Source organism: Lycorma delicatula, chromosome 1 (genome assembly GCF_047948215.1).
Source record: "Lycorma delicatula isolate Av1 chromosome 1, ASM4794821v1, whole genome shotgun sequence".
NCBI lineage: Eukaryota > Metazoa > Arthropoda > Insecta > Hemiptera > Fulgoridae > Lycorma > Lycorma delicatula.
Window position 1 is genome coordinate 45,701,351 of NC_134455.1, and position 16,952 is coordinate 45,718,302.

At 30.6% G+C, this 16,952-nt stretch overlaps 1 protein-coding gene across 1 annotated transcript in view; it reads right to left on the reverse strand.

The window, feature by feature from the left end:
• Window positions 1–7,874: 7,874 nt before the first annotated feature.
• The window catches only part of Nmd3 (60S ribosomal export protein NMD3), a 72,391-nt gene continuing 63,313 nt past the window's right edge, over window positions 7,875–16,952 (reverse strand). Inside the window, exons 10-11 of the mRNA XM_075354397.1 lie at window positions 12,998–13,174; window positions 7,875–8,155 (exon numbers count right to left, since the gene is read on the reverse strand). Coding sequence (XP_075210512.1) covers window positions 7,951–8,155; window positions 12,998–13,174 — 382 coding nt within the window. The 3' untranslated portion in view covers window positions 7,875–7,950. The remainder of the gene's footprint in view (window positions 8,156–12,997; window positions 13,175–16,952) is intronic.

Sequence of the window (16,952 nt, forward strand, 5' to 3'; positions counted from 1 at the left end):
TTTTGTAACAATACAATAATTTTTTCCTGAAAATGCTACAAATTTGAGAATGTTGGTAGAACTATGTTTACATATGTATTTTCTAGCACTAATATTTTTAATTTTTTTTTCTCTATTATGGTGTTTACATTACACTGTTATAGATATTTTACTAAAGCTACAACCTAATAAAGATTAGCTGAATAACCCAATTCACTAATTAGGTAATTCAGCATGAGATAAAACTTTATATGTTTGTGCTATTTGGTGAAATTTAATTTAATTGAATTTATACTTTTTTCTTTCATCACCGACCACAATAGGACTACGTTTAATAGTTAATTCCTGGCTGATTTCCTTTTCTTCCAACTCTTCTTCATTTTCAAACTATGTTGTTCCTTCCTTTCTTGTGACCACTTTTTTATTGCTCTACTCTCTGGTTCCTTTCTGAAAACCTTCACAAACTTGTATCTTCTTTCTAAATATATCTCTGTCCCTTACATCTGTTGGATTTATCCCTGCAATCATGACATCTTCTTTCAGTTGTGTAGATCACTTAATGATAATTTTGTGTCTATTGCTTTTTTCAAAAATCATCTTCGTCAATCTTTCATCCATTTTAGCATAGTTTTCATCCATTCCATCCAAGTACGCATAGAATGCCATCTTCTTTTTCGAATATCATAGGTGAGTCTGTCTGTTGGAGGTAGAATTCTTCATTCTTCCATCTCCAACCCTCATCAGTTTTCCATGGTCTGATTAGCTTTCTTAGTATTTTCCTTTCAGCCAACTCCAATTTATCAATCTCTCCTTGGTTTAAAATTACACACTCTGTAGCATACAGCACTGCAGCCCTAACTACTGTGGTGTAATGTCAATTCTTTACTATCCTTGATATCCTCTTTTTATTATATAAATTTTTTGTAAAGGCCTTCTGCAGTTTTTATTCTAGCCTTATTTGCCTCTCTATCTAACTATTTGGTTTTATCATTTTACCAAGATGTTTGAATTTTCCTGTCTTTCCAATTCTTCCAAGGTTAGTTACTAAATAATTTGGTGAATGCCTAATATTGGTCATGCACTCAGTTTTATTGATTGATATCCTTAGATCTGTTTGCAGGTGTCTCCATCAAGATGTTCAATAGTTCCACTGTTAGGATTGCATGGTCGTCTACAAAAGCGAGATTTTTCTTTAACAAATCCTAATTTTCTTCTCTTTGCAGAATTTCCTCCATTCCCTAATGAATTTTTCCAAGACCACATTGAAAAGAACTGGGGATAGACTATCTCCTTGCCTTACAGCTGTCTCAATGCTGAACGGCAGCAACATTTCTTCTTTGAACTTAATTTTTGATATTGTTCCTGTTAGGATTAGCCTTACAAGGCTCAATGTTTACTCATCTGCACCAAATTCTCTGAGTATGATGAACAATGATGCTCTGTCAATAGAATCATATGCCTTCATAAAATCCACAGACAATCACTATATTTTTGCTTGCAACATTATATTTTCTAATTATCAATTTCAGGTTAAAAATCTGTTCGGCATAAGATCTAATTTTCCTAAACCCCCCTTTTGATATTCTCTTATGTATGGGTCTATTTGTATTTCTAGTCTGCTGAACAAGGTTTTTGAAAGTATCTTGTATGTAACAGGTAACAGTGAAATTCCACAGTGGTTACTAACATCCTTCTTGTCACCTTTTTTATGAAGTGGATGAATTAAAGCCATCTTCCATATTCCCATGATGATCTTGTTAAGCATTTGAACAGTAATTTCATCTACATACAGTAGATATAAAAAAAACAAGTATTTTCATAACTACATGTATAAAATGCTTTTTCTTGTAATGATATGAGAAATTCCAAGATATTAGATGAAGTTTTTTGTATAATCAATATATGCAAATACAGAAAAACTAATCCTCAATACAGTGGTGGGTTTACTTTTATAGGAAGTCAAAATTATTTGCTTTAAATCATAAGATGATTATTTTTCTTTACTGGTATTCAAAGAAATTTTATTAATTGAATCTACGAGAGGTTATCTCTAACGTAAAGACCACTTCATTGAAAAAAAAATTATTCTGGAAACTTTATAAATATTTTTTATTTCTCTTAAACTACATCCTTATACTACTTCTCCATACAATCGCCAAATGAATTAAGATGTTTATCATAGCGGTACACCAGTTTCAATATACCCTCGTCGTATTCTACTGCTGCCAGTCCATGTAGCAACTTATTAGCAGCATTTTTAAGTTCATCGTCACTCGTGAATTGCTTACCACTCAAAACTTCTTTTAATTTCCCAAACAAATGGTAATCAGACGGAGCTGAATCTGGACTATACGGTGGGTGATTGTAAATTCCCATCTAAATGTTCTCAGTAAATCACATGTCAGACCCGCAACATTTGGACGTGCATTTCGTGCAGCAGGATGATGTCGTCCATCCATGTCACTGATTTTGAATAGCACGTTGTAACTTAGTTTTGCAGTAGGTTTCTGCATTTATAGTCATTGCATGTGACATGAAATCAATCAGCAGTATGCCAAACCGATTCCAAATGACTATGGCCATCAGTTTGCATCCAAATAGCTGTGGCTTGACCTTTGTTGGTCTGGTTGGTGATTGAGGATGACGCCATTCACTTGACTGCCCTTTTCTCTCTGGGGTGTAATATGAAATCCATGTTTCATCACCGGTAACAATTGAATTAAGGAACTCATCACACTTTTCTGTGTAGCACATAAAAAATTCCAAAGCAGATCACATTCTAATTTTTTTGTGATGTTCTGTTAAGACGTGCAGCATGCAACATGCACAAACCTTTCTAAAGCCTAAATGGTCTTGAATGATGCAACTACAGCTCTTGAAACATCAGGAAAAAGAAGGGCCAGGTTGGAAATCACTGAGTGACGATCTTTTCTGATTTCATCTCAACGCGTTTCAACAAGTCCTCGGTGATTATCATGGGCCTCCCCAAACATTCTTCATCATGCACATTAATTCTGTTATTTCTAAACCTTTCACACCATTTTCAAACTTTTCTTTCATTCATTACCTTAACCATTATGTCACCTTACACAGCAACCAACTGCCTTTGAATTTCAGCCGGCTTAATGATTTGATGGACTAAAAAACATATGACTCCACATAATTCACCGTTGGTGGCAACATCAATTTTCCTATTCATTTTCTAATGTAATAACTCACACATAATCAAAGATACTACAACTTACAAACAACAATGCAGTATGTACATTACTAGTGTGACCATGAATGATACAGGTTCGCCAACCTTAAGGACAGAAATTTCCCAGCGGTTTTTACTTTAGAGATATCCCTAGTTTGTTTCATAGTGGAAGAATGAGCAATATATTCCTCATTCTGTGATTTGTTTAAGATCTGTCTTTTTGAAATGGGCTACATTAAAATGTATTGCCTACATACAATAACTGTGCATGAAAGACAGTCCTTTTATGAATCTTTTTGCACCACAACATGCTGATGAGAGAAAAAAATATTGGAAATCTATACTCTAACAACAGTCCCAAACTCCAGAGTGATAAGTTACATATTCCTCCTAAAATATAGTAAAAAAAAATCACTAACATTCCTCCTAGTTACCACACATTTTCACCATATTAACTGTAGAACAAAAGAATAAACACGATTGAGTATTTTCTTCCCACTTAACTGTTTCTTAATACTATGCTTCTGTGTGATCCTGTAGGCAACTGACCCTTGACCCTCTCCTAAAATATTCATTCCTTAACCATTATTTCATTATGATTATATTGTTTACTGCTGACTAATTACGTTACAATTACTTTTTTTCTAAATTCAACACACAACCTCAGATGATACCCATTTGATTTCTGATATCCATAAAAATCAATAAATATAATTGTGAATGGAGGGAAACAGCAATAAACTGTGATTTGATGAAAACCATACCAAACTTTAAACTCATTTAAGTAATGCAATCATTGATCTAAATACGCTCAGAATTAACACACACTAAGTTCAATAAAAAAAGAATTGGTTTTAATGAATAACAAATACTTAAATATTTTAGCAAAAAATTATGCAGAGAAGGTGTAAGCTAACAATTACAAAATATTAACACACATTTTTTATCATTTAAAACAATGATAAATATGTCTGCATGTCAATCATATTGCCAAGTCATTCTGTAGACGATATTATCTATACTTTGTTGCCATACTAATGAGTAAATTACACAATTAAATTTAAACAACAGTAGCCGAATTAATATTTATTCATGAATATTATCACAATGTAAAATTCATATTATGTTAACAGCTAAACTTTAGTAGAATTGCTATGAAAAAATTTAATATTGATAGATTCATAAACTGACTAAAAAGTTTGAAATAAGATGTGAACACTTCTTTGAATTTACTTTTCGTTCTTCCAGAGTAGATACAAGATAATTGGCTAACATAACTGTTACTGCAATTATTACTATTTGCCAACTTTATTTACCAACAGTAAATAAATTTTTCTATTATCTGAAATAAAATAAAATAATTGTAATTTTTCAGTATCAGCTTCAAATTTACAGGTTATTCCTTAAACAAAAGGCTATATTTTATGAGTAGACAATTAGGTTCAGCAATGAGGGAAAAAAGCAAGTTATTTTTCAGTTACTAACATACAAATGTCACGTGACCTATCATGCTCAGAAGAGATGCTCTCGGATATCAGAGTTGTGGTCTAAATCCCTTGTGCTGTACAAATATCAGTTACCACAGTGCAAGAAATAGAGTGATCATGCCCAATCAACTTCTGTTATCAGTGAATATCATAAGTCATTCACATTACAGCTAAGTTAGCAGGCAAGTAATCAATTTTAAACTCTTTGAAATGAAAGGTATTTAATCTATTGAAAACATCATCATTTTTTTAACAAACTGAACCAAATTTATTAAAAGTACCTTTTTTAATTATGTCAACTGAATGGACACAAAGAAGATTGTTATAATAATTATATCCTAACTGTGACAACTGTATTGGTGTGTGTATATTCACATATACAGAGGAAAATAATTCTGAAAAGCACCTGATGATAATGTACTGAATATCACTTATATTAAGCATTTATAACTGATCTTAATTTCTTCATCAGTACATCAAGATCTTCACAAGATTTCATAAAGATCTTTTTTGTAAGATTTAATAACACTCAAACTGTTTTAACTCCAATGATTAAAACTTGAAGTATATTTTCTACCAAACAAATCATCGCCAAACTTTTCTGAAACCATCCATCCATTCACAGGGTTATGAGGTAATTGTATCTTAGTAAGCTTCGTATCTAGTTTATGGTCTTTAATTTCTGACTTCAGATACTTTAATTTTTTTTTATAACTTTAGCTTATCGGAATATTTTTCCTTATTAAAGGAAATATATGTGAAATAGAGAAAAGCACAATTTAGAATCTTTTAAAAATTTTAAGAACTGATATGGAGATACTACCTAAATGTAAAGTATTTTAAGATTAAGATTATAAATTTCACAGATGCTATAATCTGAAGTTTGTTGAAGGACTTTTCTAAAGTAACTTATTTCAAATAGGTGACAGAAATTTTCTCTTTTTCCTTTTTTTATTTCTTTACAATAGTACCCAGTATTCTCACCCTGACATCCACTATTCTCATTTCTTTCTCATCCTGACATCTTATTTACACCTCTTGTTTGTACTCCACATCTTCAATGCCATTGAAGACTTTTATAATTGTATACTTACTTTTAACTTGCAATCGTTTAGCTGATTATTTTTATTTATTTATTTAATTCTTTGTTAGCTCAGAGATCACCAACTGTGTTTCTACTTTTAATAATTTTGTCAAACAACAAGCATTAAAAAATGGAACCCTTAAAATAAGGGTGTATAACTTTTGCATGAGTGAATTTTACACTATTCTATTTTTCAAACAGCATAACTATACAAAGGTTACCTGCATGCAGCAGCTTAAGTCAAGCATGTTGTATTCAAAGGATGAGCATTTCTTAATACCTCTGGAGATATCTCTGTTATCAGTGAATATCATAAGTCATTCACATTACAGCTAAGTTAGATGGCAAATTAAATTGTTCAGAACAATCCTCACAAACTTGAATTACAAAGGATGTCTACAAATATCAAATGGGTAAAAACCTACATCCAGATTACACAAAATTACTTCTCAACATCTTTTGTAAAATAATAAAATAAATATATGAATAGTTCAAAAATTCAAATCCCAGTATTTGGGTAGCAATCTTGTAAACTCTATGTGACTGTATTTAAAAATATTTCTTATTTAAAATCTTATCTTGATAGATTTGTAAACACCAAACCAAGTTCTTTATGAAAGATTACTAATAATTCATTATTTTATACAGATAAATTACATCTGTTATTATTATAAGTTTATATCACTTTTTTATAATATTTCCCAAATGAGATCCAACAATCATTGATAATAATTTCAGTTTCTGGAAAATTATCATACAATGTAGTTAGTTTTGGAGGATGGAACAATTCTTGTAAACTCATTTCCTTCAAATTTTAGGCTACAGATTTTTATAATTCAAAACCTGTGGTATATTTACTATTCAAATTAATATTAATATTAGTAAATTACTCAAAAGAATAAAATATTCTTGTAATAAGTTCTTCTAAAATGATGACTAAATTATTTTGAAAAATATCCTAGTTACAAAAAAAATATTAATATAAACCCAAAATAAAGGTAAGTTCAGAAAAAAACTGAACTGGGAAATACCCAGTTCACATCAGTAAAATTAATAAATATTTAACTTCAATTTTTATCTTTCACAAAAGGTGAAACAATTTTAAACTAACTGGACAGACATATTAGATAATTTATAACCTAAATTTTGTTCTCCATAAAAACTATATCTAATTGGCTTAATGATACCTTTATGTGTTCTAGCTTACTTGATATGAACTAGAAGGTGCAATGATACATAGCTGCAATGAAGGACTGGAGTTTATGTTTATTTTATTTTTACCCATAAAATTTATTTCCTTGTTGAAACTGATTGGAAAGAAGTACAATCACTGTGTTTCTCTGGTAGACAATTAAATAATAAAATATCTTTTGTAGTAAATTTACATAATCAGTATAAAAATAATTTGTGGAGACTGTAAGTCCCTTTCTTCATTTATTTAATTTCAATGAGTAAAAAAATTTCTAATAGTTTTATTCTAACGAAATCTGTTTTCTAGAACAATAAAGAATCCCTTTTAAAAAAATAAACTCAATAGCCTACAATGAATGGTAAGCTATCTTGAATTGATAATTGATAATTTATAATTGTAACCCTTGTTACAAAGGATCCTTTTTAACTTATTTAAGGAGCAATCAGAGCAAGCAGTAGCCTATGCAAAACGGCTTAGATTATTTCATGACTGATTTCAAAATTATGGCTCGCTTGTTTATCTCACTGACTTATAGACTTAATATAATTTTGTTTTTACATACAGTGTCATAACATTAAAGATCATAAAGTTATACTAATGTATAAAAAGGCTATGGTTTCACATCCTGTAAAATCTTCACCCTATTTTCCTACAATAATTAGTTGCAACAAATGCATCATACAATTTCTTTTTAATGTTAAAACTGTTCAAGTATAAACCTACAATTTTTTAATCACTGATCTTGGAGTTACAAAAAATACATATATATTACTGACTGCAGAGTATTGATTACAAACAATGCTGTGCAGCAAGTAGCAGAAATTTTGATAACAGGAACAGAGTAAAGTTTATTCCTTGAAATGATATCAAGAGTGATAAAACTACAATGAATCAGACAGAAAAAAGAAAAAAGGTTAATATAAAATACATTAATATAATTCAATAATTATTTTAATCTGAAATTAAAAAAAAGATAACAGTAACAATAAAAAATACAAATTATTATTTTTTACTCATAAACTTCAGCCATTTCAGTATCATCAATATGTAGATCATCCAGCATTTCTTCAAGAGTGATATGAGGCATATTGGGATCATCAATACAATCAGAATCTACAGGAATAGAGATCTGCTTTCTTGAATCCTTAAAGATATTCACATTCTGACGATAAGTTGGGTCCTCTTCCAGATCATTCAAGAAGTCATTATAGTCGCTACACAAAAATAAAATAATTTGCAACATGTTGTTCAACAAAATGAGTTTGTTTAATTGAAAAATTGAAAAATGCCATAAAAACATTGCAAAATGCCATACTAATTTACTTCTGTAGTAAAATTATAAATAAAAGAGTCACTTAAATTGTCATTAGAGCAGGGATTACTAACTTTAACAGATGAGTATAAAGAATTATTTGTCTTATCTAACTTCAGGGACAAACAGTTCAAATCTAAGATATAAAATGGATAAGAAAAAACAAAGTTGAAAAAGTTAAGGAAAGAAATACTAACCATTCAAATTAAGTTGACTGCATCAACTTAGTTAACTTCTTTTTCCTGTTTAGCCTCCGGTAATTACCTTTCAGATAATACTTCAGAGGATGAATAAGGATGAGATATGTATGAGTGTAAATGAAGTGTAGTTTTGTACAGTCTCAGTTCGACCATTCCTGAGATGTGTGGTTAATTGAAACCCAACCACCAAAGAACACTGGTATCCACGATATCTAGTACTCAAATCTGTGTAATAATAACTGACTTTACTAGGACTTGAATGCTCGACTTCCAAATCAGCTGATTTGGGAAGACGCGTTTACCACTAGACCAACCCGCTGGGGTCAACTTAGTTACTTAAAAAAAAATTAAAACCAAGACTACATTAAAAAATACTACTTTTCATTTCTTTAAATTTTTATTGATAGAAGTTGATGCCAAAAAACTAAATGATAAACAGCAACCAAAATATTATTAAACATAAAATGTGAACAAGTATTAGTTTTTCATGTAGATAAACAACTTAACATTTTGACATTTTATTTTATTGTTCTTAATTGATCTAATCTTTGAAATTAAATATTCACTGTAGTGTGAACTTTTAGAAATAATAAAAAATATTAACCCAAACAGATCAATAAATAGATGAAAGGAGTAGTCATCAGTTAGTTTGGCAACGACCAGGTTATTCATACTTAAAGATGTACATTTTAAGAGCTCTAAGCTAAATTATGTATATTTAGAAAAAAAACAATTAAATGCTAGACGCACAAGTTTTAAAATTCTGATAAATATGAACTCAAGTAATTAGGAAGACAGTAAGGCAAACAAGAACTAATGAAAAATAATAAATTGTATCAACAAATGTAGATTAGAATTACATTTAATCTAATTTAAATTTTACATTGAAATTTAACATGGAGATTTTAATTGGACAATAAAATTTATATCAAGATGAACAATATTACAAAGTAATACTCGTTATTCTTATTTACTTACTTACTTTTGTAAAAATAAACCTTTTAAAATTAATGTTCACTTTCAAATTACATGGAAATCTTTCTAGCAAAGGACCTTCAGTAACTAGTTAATAATTTTTGCTTCAGTGGATTAATTCATTATACTATTGTTTATGGTCCTCGTTTTAAGAAAAGTTATGAAATCCCTTTTGTATATAATTGAATATAACATATTCAATCTCAAACAAAGCAAATACTACCTTTAACAGGGAATACATTGTATTGAAAAAATATTCAAAAATCATAACAATTATATCCAGGTGGTGATCTCTTAAATGGATTTGAGCTTTATGCAATAAGATGTAGATGGGAATATCTGGTGATAGTTGTATAAATGGGGATATCCTGGCGATTCTTTAACTATGTGAGTTTAATCCAGTACTCTTCTCACCTGAGGCACTGTGCAAATTTAAATGAAAATGTGGACTGATTTGAAACATATGTCAAGGATCTAAAACTATAGGCCAATGGATAAAATTATATGATCTGGATTTTATAAAGTAAAATATATTATCAATATAAGCAATGTTTGTTCATTTAATATATTATTTTTGTTAAATTTAATGGGCACGTAAATTTCATATTGAACACATGTACTAAAATACAAGGGTAAATCAAATATAAATGGGATTTATTTCTTTTTTAAATTTATTTATTAAAAAGAAAAGGCAAATATAATTTATTTTTCTACATAGTTTCCTGCTTTAGAAATACATTTCTCCTAGCAAGAAGGAAGGTTTTTTATCGCATAATCGTAGAATGGAAGCTGGTTACATCAGGTGCCAATTGCACACGAATCCCTCCACGCCCTCATCATCTTCAAATCATTGTCCTCCTAGAGCTTCTTTAAGCGGCCCAAACATATGAAAATCGCAGGGCGATAGGTCCAGGCTGTAGGGAGGATGATCAAGTTAAGTCTAATGCCTTTCTTCTAATTTTGAGACTGTTAGAGCTGCATTATGGGGCCTGGTATTGTTATGGAGGAGCCTCTCAAATCGGTTTGTCTTGTCTTTTGCAGCAATAGCAGCCCTCACCTCATTCAACAGCTCACAGTAGTAAGCGGCATTGATTGTGCATTGCTCATGCAAAAAGTCAACAAACAAAATGCCTTGTCGGTTGAAAAGAATGGTTGAAAGAACCTTGCCAGTTGACAGTCAAGTCTTGGTTTTCACTGGGGATGCCTTCCCTTTCCTCCACCATTCCATACTGGCTTGTTTTGACTGCAGAGTGTAGTAGTGGGCCCATGTTTCATCACAGGTGACGATCCAACTCAAAAATGCATTACCTTCTTTTGCAAATCTTGCTGTAAGCCTCTGAAAAACCTCCAAACATCTCTACTTCTGATCTGCGGTCAAAAGGCGAGGGTCCCATTTGGCACACACTTTACGGAACTGTAGGTCGTTTGTGATGATTTCTTGATAGCTCCCATAACTTATTCCGAACTGTTCCGCAATTTCAGATACTTTCACTACTGATCGTCTTCAAGAATGTCGTGAACCATGTGAATGTTTTTGTCTATAATGCTGGTTCAAGGACAGTCATCATATTCCTGATTTTCCACTCGTTCTCATCCTTCCTTGAACTTTTATTGCCAGGCAAACACACAAGTTCTTAACAATGTTTGGTCCCTGAACTGTACAGTCAATCTCCAGATTTCCATCACTATAACTACTTCACGAGCAAGAAGTTTTATAACTATGCATTGCGCAGTGGAGCCGCACCTGTTGCTCCGACATCGTGTGTTACTGAAAAATTGGTTGGGAGTGTGGAATGGCTGGCTCCCTACTGCTAATGATCCCACCCAAGCATACTAGAAGCGCAGGCCCAATCCTACAAACCATAACGCTCAGGAACAAAAATCCTGTTTATATTTGATTAACCCTCGTATTTGTTTTTTGTATGATACATATAAAAAATAACTTGTTGTAGTAGTAGGATAAAAGTGGGGAGTCTGGGACAAAGTTCAAAGTCACAGGTCAAGACCAAAGGCCAGATGAAAGTCATGGATCAAAGTCAAAAAGTCAGGACAAGGTCAAAGGTCACATGTATTTTGAAAGGCAACATCAGTCAAGGTCAAATGTCAGACTAGAAGTCAGGTGTTGATGTGTTGGAAGGGAAGAAATGAGTATAAATAGAGAACAGTTTTTGGTGAGAGCATGCGTTTGACAAATAATAACAGAGTTACTATTCGCGAGAAGATCAACCACAAAGGTGATTAAAAAAACAGTGTGGATTATGGTGTGAAATTTGTAAATTTTAGTTGGTGCAAATACCATGTGGTATTAACGCCTTTAGCCTTTAGATTTAAGTGGTGCAGATACCATATGATGTTAACAAAGTGTTGGTGTTGATAACTTATGGATACAACATCATTAGACTAAGTGTTATACTTTGAATAGGACATATTGTAGTAAAAGAATTAAATGTGCAGGCTTGTGCTTACATGCTTTTGCACAAGCGTGAAAAAGCGTACATACTTTACAAAAAAAAGTGTGTACTACGCTAGCCTGCATGCTGTTTCATGCTTTCGTGATGGTAAAACCACTCTCTCCTCTGAAGCATTTAATGCAACCATTCGATTTTAATTTATATACTTACTGTGGCTGTGTTAGTCAGCAAGTATTTTGCTAGTTTAATAACAGTACAACAGTGTTGTACTGTTTCAAATTAGCAATGAAAGGTAGTTTAGAAATATATTTCCTCTAATTTCAAAGCAAGTCTTATATCCTTCTCTCTTCTGGTTCACTGTAGTTCAGAATATTCTTTTCTATTTTTTTTGTTTTCCCCTACGTGACTGGGCCGGACATCCAGTTAAGTATTGTTAAGTATTGTTAAGTATTGACATCCAGTTAAGTATCCAGTTAATATTCATTCCAGTAAAAATATTTTTAAGTAAACTAATAAATAATATTATTTTACTTAAAATAAAACATCAAAATACAATAAAATTAAATATTAAGTTAATTACTTCATGCATAATAAATAAAAACATTTGTGTAATATTGTATGGATAGAAAATACAAAGTGTAGCAAAATGGAGTCTGACATTTCACAGATTAATAAAAGAAAAATGGTAAAAGATAAGAAAAAACCGTTTTATTTCTGGAAAGCACATATGTAGCAGTTCATTATATGAACCAATGACATCAATTCAGTTGGGCATTGAACATGTTGTTAACCTTCCTGAATTTGACTACCTGTGTTATAATTATCAGATTACCTGATTCAATGAAAATCAATTTGGGCATTATTTATAGAGCGACTGATATGAGACAGAAAAAAATCAATACCTCAAATGGGTAAAAATTGTTGTAAAGCAAGCAATTTCAAATGAGACTATATAAGATATTTTTGGCTAAATTTAGTTATTTTGTAATAGATTAATGTGCCAAATTAAAAATCAGCTTATAATTAATTTTATATTAACGTTTTTTGTATTTTCCAATGAAACACACAATTTAACATAAAAAAGTTCAACAAGAAACTGAAAGGCTCCAATAATAAAATACATACGGAAAAGATGTAATATAATATAATAGAGCATACTTGTTAGTAGAATCCACATCATTATCAGCAGCAATGTGCTTCAACTTCCAGTTTCGTGCTCTTCTACGAGCTGCACGATCTCCATAATGTTTCTTTACAAGTATCACGTCAGGGACATATTCCTGATTCAAACTATCAAAGTTGCTGTCATTAATGTTGCTATCCCTCATTGTGTACCTAATAAAGTATTTTTTAAATTAGAAAAAGATAAGCGTATCGTGGATTAAAGCAAATAAACATACCTGAAGAATGTAATATACTGATGAAAACATAACTTTAATTATACATTACAAAAATTTCAAACAAAACTATTAAAACCTAATTCAAAAATATAGAATGCAAAATTCTCTGAGTTACCTGATTATATGAAATTGTTTTATAAAAAAAATCTACAACAGCATCACTTCCTGTATTAAGCCTAGAAACATATTAAAAATAAATATTCAATGAAGCTTCTGCCAACGGTTATTTAATGAAATAAATAAACAAAAATCTAGTGCCACAATTATTTACAATGCAAAATGTACTAATCTTCTATTGTACATAAATTATATACTATAAAAAAATATTTTAATTTGTATAATTTTATTAAGTATATACATAACATGCTAAAATTGATTATAAAAATCACCTATAAATACAGCCAAGTAACAAGTTTAACAGTTTATATAAAAATAATTTTAAATCTATGAAAAGCTTTTTACATAAATTATTAATTTTACATTTAAGCTTGATACTTTAGTTTGTTCATTGCTGGTTTTAGTTAATTACAAAAAATGCACTCGCGTGCGCACGCACACACAAGCAATCAGAGAAAATCCAATCACTTGTCTATGACACTTATATTGGTAAAACCAATAGATCATTTAAAGAAAGATTTACATAACATTACACAGCATACAAAAAAAAAAAGAGCTGACCATATATTAGAATACAAATTTAGTATTGCTGATTGCAAAAACAATTTAGAGACTTTAGAGGTATTCATTAAAAAATGAATATACAGAAATATATCTAATTTATATATAATAATAATAATTTATATATTACATATATAAATAAAAACAAAAATATAAAACCACCACATCACATTCAAAGATGATGATTTTATTAAAATCATAATAAAATGACAATGTAACAGTTGGCAATAATGACAATAAAGCAAAGGAAAATTCTACATTTCAAAAATTACGTTTTTCCAGTACTGGGCAGCAAAATTTGCATTCATAACACTTCAAAATTTCAAAATAAAGAACAATCTAAAATAAAACTAAAATACATTTTTTAATAGAATTATAATGTAATTACAGAATTCAACACAACTGAATATGCAAGAAGCTGTGAAAATTGGTTCTTGGAGATGATATATGAGATGATATGAGATGATAATATGGTACATTCAACTTAGGTAATTACTATGTTTTGGTGGTTTATATTTATAATAACAAATTTTATTAACACTGTAGTTAATATGTTTATATATACTAGGCACCTGGGCCACTTAGCCCTGGTCGATAGGCCTTTGGAGAGGGAAAGGGTTATATTTTTATTGTTAAAGTTGACTGGGCCGGCTTTGCTGTCCTGGCAGTAGTTATTTTTGTGGAGTAAATGATTTACATATTGAAGAAAAATTTAAACCACAATAATTCTATAAGATTCTTTTCTAATTTCTATAAGATTCATTTCTAATTTCTATACGATTCTTTTATTGATATTCTATCCGATAGCCATGAATATAATCAAATTAATTAAAACTTATTTTGACTTATATTCATGTTACCAGCGACACCATATGGATGTTGGATAATGTTGTCAAACAATAAAAAAATAAAATAAAATATAGTACAATACATTATTGTAGAAAAAGATTAAAAGTTTATTATCCCACATAGTTAATTAGGCAGTTTGTAAACTATGATGTTTGTCTGGTGATTCTCAGCTTGAATGAATACATTTCTTGGTAAACCAACTCTTGAGCACGTCACACATGATTGTGACCAAAACAACTACTTTCCAACAGTAATCCAGCAGTGTTTATGGACTGTCCTTGTGATTTGTTGATGGTCATTGCGTATGATATTCTAAAAGGAATTGCAAATGTTTAAATTGAAATGGAAGATTGACTGAAATTATTTGAATCCTTGGTATGAAAACATCTCCTATATTTTTCCCCATTAAGAAATGTTGCTTCTATGAAATTTTTTATATATAGTTATGTACCACTGCAAAGTTTCAGTGGCTTCAGATTCCGCAAGAGCGTAACAACAGTTCCTATCTTTAGCTGCAGGTGATGTGGCAGCAGCATTCTGTTGATGATGGAATTCAAAAACTCTGTTGGATGTAGAACTGTCTCATCTTGCCCATTTCAGTATCCATAGAAAGAAAACTCTTTGATGGTCCCAGAATGAGTTTCATAATATTAAAATTTATAATGTTTACATCTTTATTGTAAGGTGCCGAAATTGCCCTTTTTCGAATCCAGTGATGATTTTGTAGTTTTCAGTGAAATTCAGAAAAACTCTTTTAGTTAATTTATTTGATGATTATACATAAACACAAAAATTATTGGGAAAGGTGATAGGATTATTATCAAACAGATAAATTCCATATTTCATTCTTAGTAGTTAATCAGCAAATTATTTAGCCTCACAGTTATTTCAAAGATGAACTCTCATGTTAGTTGTAAGCAGTAGTACCATAACTTCTTTCCAAAGACATGAACTTTTTATGCATCAATTTCATCGGCCGCTGTTGATTTTGGTATATAACAGGAAGGGTTTGTCGGAAATCTCCTGCAAGTAATAATACTTTCTCTCAAAAAAGAGATGTGTTATTTTGAAAATCCTGTAAGGTTTTGTTAAGTGCTTCTAAAGCTTTTTGATGAGACATTGTGCATTCATCCCAAACAATAAGACTGCATTCTTTCAATAATTTCACTCTTCCTGATGATTTAGAAATATTGCATGTAACTTTTTCTACATGGTCAATATCAACTAGCAACTATCACACTGAAAGCATCACATTAAGGTGCTTAGAGCCAATAATGTTTTCAACATCACTGCAAACATTTTCCAACAAAATAAATCCATGATTATAAATTTCACGGTCAAAAAATGCATCTGGATTAAGAATTTTTTTTCATTCAGAACATCTTCTGAAAGTTTATCCTTAAACGGATTCCATAGATATTGTGGATCACTTGGTTTACAACATATTAATATAATTACAAGTAATTGTTGTCGAAGTTTGGAAGGGGATTTTATAAGAATGGCTTCAATCATTGTCTCTTTCCAGTGGTCATCATTTTCTAAAAGTCACAGTTTAAAGCAAGCTTCTTGGAATATACACCAAACTCTCATGTTTACAATATGTAAGTCTGCTAATTTTCCAGGTCCTTGAATGATGAAGAAGCATCCTCAAATAAAAACACTGTGATTGACTTGGATGTACAGTATAAACACATGACTTACTGTTGGATGAAAAAATGTTTGAAAAAACAGGTACCAGTGTTCCTCTACAGCGTTGTAAAAATTTTTTCCTAGAGTTACTCCATGTATAATATGTGGGTACTTGGCAATATATTAATAGAGGATTTGCAAAACTGTTGCTCTGGCATAGTTTAAAGAAGCGTTAAATGTTGTATCTGACAGTTTTTCTAAAACACAATGAATATTATCAAATGAAAAGTAAACTCTTTGACCATTTTCAAGGTGAACACTAAAATGGGTTACCGCTAGATATCTTTCATGAATGGGAAATCCAAAAATACACCAAAAAGCTTCATTGAAGCTTATATAATGTCCTGTCTGATAATGAAGCACTTCATCATGCAAGTTTTCATTACGTATTTGAAGATTTGAAGAACAGCCTTATTCTTTGTTCATGTACTTGCAAATATATTTGATTGATCTCACTGAGTTACAGTATTCCACATTGATATAAGCATTAGACATCT